A 9,267-nucleotide genomic window follows, 5' to 3' on the forward strand; every position below is an offset into this window, starting at 1 on the left:
TGTGATGATGGAATAGATTATGATGAGGAGATTGTAACAGCTAGTGAAAAAATAAAGGAAGATGAAAAAAATGAGAGGGAGCTTTAAGAAGAATTGGCACAATTGAATAGAGTTTCCGTCTTTCCGAGAGTAAAGGTGTGCAAGCTACAGAAATGGATAGTGACTATGACTACTCAAGTGAGTTAAAAAGCCCTAGGGAATCTAGTGATGAGGAGGACCATGGTTATTTGGTAAGTGCACCAAAACAGAAGCCTGCTAGACCAAATAACAGCTACAAGGTTGGTACAATAACACAAGAGACTACATTTTATGCAGGTCAGGAGTTTGATAATGCTACTCAATTTAAGCAGGCAATCACAAATTATTGTGTCAACCATGGGAGAGATGTGAATTTTAAAAGGAATGACAAGAATAGAATGCATGCTACATGTAAAGCAGAAGGTCAGTGGAGAATTTGAGTGTCTTGGGCAGGGAAAAAGAGGACATTCCAAGTCAAAATTAAACTCATGTTCCTAATCACACATGTGGTAGGACATCCAAAGTGAGAAAAACCTCTTCTGTTTGGGTGGCTAATCATTACATGAAAAAGTTTAAGATTAATCCATATATGAAGTTATGAGAAATTATAGACACTATTTGGCATGATTGGGGTATTAAAGTGTCGATGTGGTTAGCTGTTAGAGCGAGAAGAGAAGGTCAGTCATTGATCCTTGGTGAATATAGGGAGCAATTTGGGTTATTGAATAGGTATGCATTAGAAATATTAAAAGCTAACCGTAATAATTCGGTTGTTTTTAAGTTGAATGGTGGGGTCTTTGAGAGAATGTATATTTCTTTTAAAGCATTAAGGAAAGGGTTCCTAGCTGGTTGTAGACCCTTTATATCACTTGATGGTGGTTTCTTGAAAGGTCCATTTGGAGGCCAATTACTTGTTGCGGTGGGAAGGGATGGGAACTATCAAATGTTTCCAATAGCATGGGCTGTTGTTGAAGTAGAAAGTGGTGATAGTTGGTCTTGGTTCATGGATTTACTTGCTCAAGACTTAGGTGCAGTGGATGGGGCTGGTTACACCATTATGTCATATCAACAAAAAAGCTTAATCAAGGCTGTTAGTGAGGTATGGCCAATGGCCGAGGTTAGGTGTTGTGCGCGACATGTGTATTGCAACTTCAGGGATAAATGTGGTGGAGGCCAAGAATACAGAAGATGGTTTTGGATGATAGCAAAATGCACTACTGAAAATGCTTTCAATGCCAAAATTGAAGAATTCAAAAGCGTTTCACAAGCAGTAGCCAATGAATATTGCATAGGAACTACCAAAAATGGTGTAGGGCTTTTTATACATCACAATCCAGTTGTGACAACATTGATAATAATAGGAGTGAGGTTTTTAATGCTTACATCTTAAACTCAAGGCATAAACCTATCATAACTATGCTTGAGGATATTAGAGAAAATCTCAAGGAAAGACTTCATAAAAATAGAGATTTTATTACTAAGAAGGATAATTTAATTTGTTGTGTCCTAGGCATCAACAAAAGCTAGAAATGTCTAAGATCAATGCAAGAGGCTGGTGTGCATTTTGGGATGGAAGGTTCACATACGGTGTAAGGGAAGAGATAACTCAAACTAGGTTTGTGGTTAATTTATTAGAGAGGACTTGCTCATGTAATGAATGGAAAATCAGCGGCGTACCGTGCAACCATGCAGTAGCTGCTATTTGGAGTGCAAAAGAGCAACCCGAGCACTATGTTGCCACTTGGTTCAGAAAGGAAACTTATTTAAAGGCTTATGATTTCCTAATGGAGCCTTTAAATGGTCCTCATGAATGGCCATCATCAAATAATCATAATATCTTGGCTCCTCCTTTTAAGAAGCTCAAAAATAGACCAACAACAAAAAAGAAAAAACAAGTTTGGGAGGTGACTGCAAGTGGGAAGATGAAGAAAACGGGTATACAGATGACATGTAGTCATTGTGGTAGTCAAGGACATAACAAAAGGGGTTGCCAGCTCACTTAAACTTCAGATGTGCCTTCTTCATTTAATTCCAATGATCTTACTCAACCTCAAAAGCAACCCCAAACTAAGAAAAGAAAACAGCCTGAAAAACTACCAGAAGGTAATGTCACAACTCCTACACCATTGCATACAAGGGGGATTGGTGTATACACCTATCCTAATGGGCATCAGCACACTGCTTTCGTAAGTTTCAATTATCTATTATATTCCAAGTGTTGTTTGATATTTGCATATTATTAGGCTAGCTTGATTAAAGTAATTTATTCTTTTTCCCCTTCTTTTTAGGTGATTTAACATCCTAGGAGAACATCTTATTATACTCATTATGATGATGAGTTAACCTTGCAATCAACGAGAACAACGCATAACAGTGTTTCTTTTCCTCCCTCCCAACTCAGCAATACACTTAGTTTACTTCCAAACAGTAATGATCACCCTGGCAGAAGATTTATAACCCAACAAGCATTGCAGGTTTGTCATTCAAGTTGAAGTATGTATTTGTTTCATTAATCTATAAATCTTTTTACAATTGCTAATTTTTTTTTTTTTAACAAAAAAAAAAAAAAAAATTATCGAAAGGATATGCCTAGGGACAAGGGTGGAGATCATATTTTCAAGAAATAAAGTGTTGTATAACAATGGTGAGCTCATATTTTCCAGAAATGAAGTGTATAACAAAGGTATGAGAGCTAAAATAAATTTATTTAAACTATTTAATTCATTGGTTGAAATTTGAGTCAATGCTTTTAATCTTTTATTCAAAAATTTTTAGGCATTTTTGCTTGCTTTATCGATTGGAGCTATATGAAGAGCTAAATTGGAAAGAACAAGAACAGAGAAACAAAGCACTACATGCTGCTATTTTTTGGACAGTATTTTTTTTTTTTTTCTCTTTTTTGGAAATCTAAGTTGCTTTTGGTTGTAATAGGATTTATTTAATGAATTGTTTTTTTCTTTAATTCAAACTTAACAGCAGGCAATTAACAGTATTAGTTATAGTACCCATATGATTAGAAAAAAAAGTTGAGTACACACTTCCTTAATTAGTTGAAAGTTGGGTACCTACGTCATATCTTAACTCGATGGAGACTCCTCCGTCTATTCACCTTTAACCAGGGTTAACCTTAGTTAACTAATGTGCCAAGTAGGGGTGGGACTTTTCAAACCGAACCGTGAAATCGCCCGTTACCGAACCGAACCATCACGGACCGATCCGTTTATAAACCGATAAATATAAACCGAAAACCGAACTGGACCGTTCAATATCAAACCGAAACCGAATTGAACCGCTCAATGTCAACCCGTTACGGACCGTAAACCGATAACAAACCAAACTGCGCAAATCCGAACCGAAACCAAACCGAACCGAATGGTTTATAAACACGTTAATGACCCGAACCGTTTATAAACCGAAACCGTTTAAACCGAAAAAAAAAACCGCTTAAACCGAACCATTTGTAACCCGCTAACCGTTTAAACCGACCCGTTTATGAACCGAAACCGTTTAAACCACACGTATAAACCGAACCGTTATAATCCGCTAACCGTCTAAACTGAACTGCCATAACCTGTTAAACCGTTAAAATCGAACTGTTTTCGAATCACAACCTGTTTAAACTGATCCGATTACAAACTGCTTAATTCAAATTGAATTATTTACAACCTAAATGGCTAAATAGTAAATACAATTAATGTTAATAAATGTAGATCTAATCAAACGACTTAGGTTTATACAAAGGTTTATATCACCTAAATCTAGGCCAACGGCATTATTAATATCGTTTTAGATTACTTATTTATTTTAATTACAAGATATATCATTTGTATCATTTTCATTCCAGTAATAATGCTAGTCCACCCAAATCATCTTCATTGTTCCTTGATATTCATGATCATCCAATAACACTCAAAGCCTCAAAGGTAACATAAGATTGGAGATATATGAGATTGTGTTACACAAGTGGCATAAGCATTAGAATATTACTGTACTAGTCAATAAGGCGTACAATCATTCACATTATCACTTTATAAAACTTTCTTATACAAGTATTTTGTAAAGGGGAGGACTAAAATGTTTATAAAACACATTTTTTTAGCTTTTCTTAAATTAAACCAGATATTAAGTAAAAGAATTTTAATAAATATGGAGGCATCCCAAATCTGTAGCCACAATTATTTCATAACATTACCACAAATCCAGCAGATAAATAGCATTAAAATTAGAGTAATATCAACAAGCAATTAAAAAAAAGTCACCATTTTCATTGATTAAAATTCACAATACATACCAATACATAATGAAACTACTATCACTACTACCCAGATTAGATTTCAGATTTATCAACTGAAATATCATCAAGTTTAGGGTTGCAAAAAATGATACATGATAAGATGAAGGGAGGAGTGAGAATGTGAGTGATTTGGGAGCAGAATCTTGAAACAGCAGCACAGCACCCAAGAGCAGAGGAAATAGCAGCAATAAGCAGGAACCAACACACGCAATAACAGATCAGCAACTTATCAGAAGCAAGGAATAATATAAGCAGAAGGGACTCAGCAGGAACTTATTTTTGTTTTTCAAAATTGCTCTCAGATTTACGTTTATCGTATCATCACTGAGCAATGGCTGTTTTAACTTAAAACTTGAAAAATGCTGCCAGCAAGTCATATACATTGAAGTCTCAACATAAATGACAAGGGCAACGATGATTCAAGAAAAATTAAAACAGCAAGCATAAGAAACAGCAGCAACAAAACAGCAGCAAGCATAAGAAATAGCAGCAACAAAACAGCAGCAGCAACAACTCAGCAGAGACAACAACCAAAAGGCAAAAGCACTACCAGCAGGCAGCAGCTCATAACAAGTTCAAGCAACTTCAAAATTATAGCTTTTGTTTTTTAAAATTGCTCTCAGATTTACATCACTGAGCAAGTACCAAAATACATTTAACTATTTAAGTCTCAACATAAATGACAAGGGCAACGATTTTAAAAGTCGTGAAAAATGCTGCCAGCAAGTCTGAAAATAAATGACAAGGGCAACGATTTTAAAAGTCTTGAAAAATGCTGCCAGCAAGTCTGAAAATAAATGACAAGGGCAACGATTTTTCAAGATAAAATAAACCACAATGAGACACAAATACCAGTTATGCAGATGAAGCACTTTCGGCTTCAATCTCTTTACCAACAAGGAGGACGTCTTCCTCAACATCCGCTTGATAACCACGGCACCAATTTTGGGTGGTAACCAATGCCTCAACATTCTTTGGCAAAAGTTTACCCCTATATTTGTTCAAAATACGACCACCCAAACTAAAAGAAGATTCAGAGGCCACCGATGTAATAGGAACGGCCAAAACATCCCTTGCCATATTTGCTAAAATAGGAAGAGAAGAAGCTTGAGATTCCCAATACTTGAGAACGTCAAAATGTTCCCCTTGAATTAATCGCGAACGAGGTCCATTCAAATATGCCTCAAGATCAGCCAGAGGGCATCTAGTTGAATCATCACATTCGTCATCAACCTCACGCAACTGAAACAGATTTTTATTATAAAAGTTAAATTATGACATTACAAATAAAAATAGAAGACTACCACTAATATTGAGTATATTGTATAACATAAATACCGTGAAAATATTTTGAGATCTCAACGTGCGATTAGAATTTTCAGATTGAGCTGTGTTTGAAGAGGCAGGATTTCTGCAGCTTGTATTAGATGCAGTAGAATAAAATTTATAAAGGTCATAAAAAGCTTCCTTAATCATCATAATCTTTTCGTCGCATGCCTCATCATTATACAACGAGTTCAACATATGTCTCACTCGAAACAACTTATAACGAGGATCAAGAGCAATAGCAACTGAAAGTATCAAACTATAATCCTCCCAATAACTCTCAAACTTCTCAAGCATAACTGCTGCCATGGGTGCAAGTTTAGGGTCTTTAAAGGCTTTAGTAATAGCGTACTCAATTTTTAAAACACTAACAAAATACAAATTAGAAGTGGGATATTCGGTACCAGAAAATAACATAGTTATATCATTAAATGGCTTAAGGAAATCACAAATTTTTTGAATGGTATCCCATTCATCAGCATCAAGTCTATAAGAAATACCCAAAAACCTACTAGTATATAGAATCAAGGAATCCTTATAACAATCCCTCTGTGAAGAATCAAATCATGAAAATCCAGCTAACATATGAAGACTTATAAAGGAGAAAAGAACAATAGTACAATACAAAATGGCAGTTTAAGACAAATTTAGAAAACCAATCCTACTATTTAAGGTGTTATAAACTTATAATGAATGTGAAAGACAGGAGTGCATCCATTTTGAAATCATTAGCCATTAAAAGTTTATAACCACTGACTCCACTGTCTAATGACAACTCAATTTGCACTAAAATTTAAATAAAAATCATTAAAAAGAAAAGAAGGGGCAAATATAGAACAAGGAAAGAATTAATCATAGATTCCATGTGAAATATTTTTGAGTAATATTTGTACATTGTAGGACACACCCAGAATATCATGAACACTCAACATCATGATCATATACACAAAAACTAAATTTGAACAAAAAAAAAATCCTCATATCATACTTCCCACAAACAATTCTTGGATTAAATTGTGATTTGGGACATAAATACACAACATAACACTAACTAAAACTACATGTTACATTGAATTATAATATATGCTTTTTTTTATACAAGTATCATATAGTATAAACCATAAAAACCCCCCATCAAATTCATATACTCAACATCATGATCATATACACAGAAAAATAAAATTTCACACAAACAAAAGCACAAAATAACGAAATATACATTGCAGAACAATTAATGAACAAAAGATCGAAACTTAGAATAAGAATAAAAAAATACCTTATACCGTGAGTAGAATATGACAGATCTACAAAAAAAAAAGAAAAAAAAAATTAAAACTTCAAAAAAAAAAAAAGCACAAATTAATTAATTATACATAGAAAAAGAAAAAAGAAAAAATACCTTATACGGTTATACACTTATACCGTGAGTATAGTATGACAGATCTACAAAAAAAAGAAAAAAAAATTAAAACTTAAAAAAAAAAAGCACAAATTAATTAATTATACATAACAAAAGAAAAAAAAAAGAAAAAATACCTTATACGGTTATACCGTGAGTAACTGAGTATAGTATGACAGATCTACAAAAAAAAAAGAAAAAAAAAAGATAAAACTTCAAAAAAAAAAAGCACAAATTAATTAATTATACATAGCAAAAGAAAAAAATACCTTATACGGTTATACCGTGAGTATAGTATGACAGGTCTACAAAAAACAAAAAAAAGAAAAAAAAATTAAATCTTCAAAACAAAAAAAAGCACAAATTAATTAATTATACATTGCAAAATAAAAAAGAACAAATTAATCAATTACATAAATTGCAAAATAAAACAGAAAAAATACCTTACCGTTCGCCAATAAGGAGATTCAGATGCAGAGAGATGATGAAGAGGGAGATTCAGAGGTGTGAGAAAGTTAGGAGATTCAGAGGCGTTAGGAGAGAGAGAGAGTCGTTTAGATTATGATGAAATGATCAAATGAGGCGTGCTACTGCTGTTGTTAGGTTTAGGTTAGGTTAAAACTTCTTCCCCTAATCTAACCGTCCATTTCCAATCTCAATATCTCACCGTTCATTTCAATTTTTTTTTTTTTTTTTGGTAGTAATTAAGGATCTAGAATCTTCATACATCCAACGGTCTTGTTTTGTTTTGTTCTTTTCGAGGTCTTTTTGACCGTTTATTATTATTTTATTTAATTATTTTTTTTTATACTACCGTTCATTTTTTAAACATATTAAATATTATTGTTAATTTTTTATTTTTATTATTATTATTTTGAATTTTTGACTTTTGAGGTTTTATTATTATTATTATTATTATTATTGTTATTAATAATGTTATTTTTATTAATATTGTTATTTTTATTATTATTGTTATTATTATTATTATTGTTAGTATAATTTTTTGTTAATATTATTATTATTACAATACTACTACTATTAATCTATTATTACTGTAAGTAATTTATTACTTATAAATTGTAAGAAACGCAAATGTTTCAAAATTGAAATTGATTCATTACGAGTTTACGACATAGTTAATGTACATCAATATCTATCATCTCTATATGTATATAATTAATCAACTATAAATTAATATATATGATCGGTTTAGGGTTTAGGGTTTTAAGTTTTTTGGGTGGTTAGATTTTACATCATGCATCAAATCATCCTAATGTAGTAAGTTTTTTTGGGTCCGATGTCTGAATGAGTTTAGTTTAGAGCATTACAAAAGATTTCGACAATGAACGAATGATTTTTTGTACAGATGCTGTTATCTTTCATGTTTAACCGTTAACTAAACAATAGCCGAAACTATTCTCAATGTACGTAGCATGTCTGTTGCCATGAAAAATATATTTAATTTGATATTGATCCGACCATACTAGCTAGTTTGCTATTATATACATTTAATTTGGCAATACTGTTAGTAGATTTGATATACCGCACGCTATCAAGTTGACTGTGAATAGAATCTAAATTATCTAATGTATGTCATTGTGGTTCGACCTACTTGATCAAACTCATAATTAAACTGAACATCCTCTTTAAGTTTAACCGGTAAACATAAATCATTATATATGTGAGTCTGTGACTTTAAATGTAATAAACTAATTAATAAGACTAGTAACTAATAAGTAATAAACTAATAACTAATAAAGTAATGAAATCTAACCATTGTTTTTCATGGGCATTCAATTTAATTGTTATGTATTTGACTATTTGTACATTAGTATTGCATAATGATTTCATCACCACTTTAGTGATTTTGTGATTTCGTCCATTTAACTTATCAAGTTGTTTGAGTTAGTAATCTAAATAAAGTAACAAACTAAATAAGTAAATAACTAATCCATTTAATCTCGTTTAACTTATAAATTATAAGAAATGCAAAGTTTGGAAATTGAAATTGATTCAATACGACATTGTTAATGTATATCAGTATATGTATTATGTATATGAGTATATCATATGGTACGAATGTACGATTGGTATCATACTATCATTGTCTCGTTGAATCGTTGGTATCATGGTATGTACGTATAACGGTATAAACCGTATAATCGATAAACATATATTGATTAGGGGATTTTTATCCACCAATCACCGTCTGACAAGTGGACCAACCAGG

The 9,267-nt window shown here is 32.4% G+C and overlaps 1 protein-coding gene and 1 long non-coding RNA gene across 2 annotated transcripts; one reads left to right on the forward strand and one right to left on the reverse strand.

Annotated features, from left to right (window-relative positions):
* The first annotated feature begins 1,547 nt into the window (after positions 1-1,547).
* LOC110697516 lies at positions 1,548-2,021 on the forward strand. Its single transcript, XM_021874884.1, has one exon. It carries the CDS (start codon positions 1,548-1,550, stop codon positions 2,019-2,021), a length of 474 nt encoding a protein of 157 aa, XP_021730576.1.
* A 4,078-nt stretch (positions 2,022-6,099) lies between these two features.
* LOC110697232 lies at positions 6,100-7,418 on the reverse strand. Its single transcript, XR_002506472.1, has 3 exons — positions 7,307-7,418; positions 7,175-7,218; positions 6,100-7,081 (listed from the first exon to the last, which is right to left on the reverse strand). It is a non-coding gene; the product is annotated as an uncharacterized LOC110697232 (long non-coding RNA).
* Positions 7,419-9,267: the final 1,849 nt, after the last annotated feature.

This window comes from Chenopodium quinoa, unplaced genomic scaffold (genome assembly GCF_001683475.1).
Source record: "Chenopodium quinoa cultivar QQ74 unplaced genomic scaffold, ASM168347v1, whole genome shotgun sequence".
NCBI lineage: Eukaryota > Viridiplantae > Streptophyta > Magnoliopsida > Caryophyllales > Amaranthaceae > Chenopodium > Chenopodium quinoa.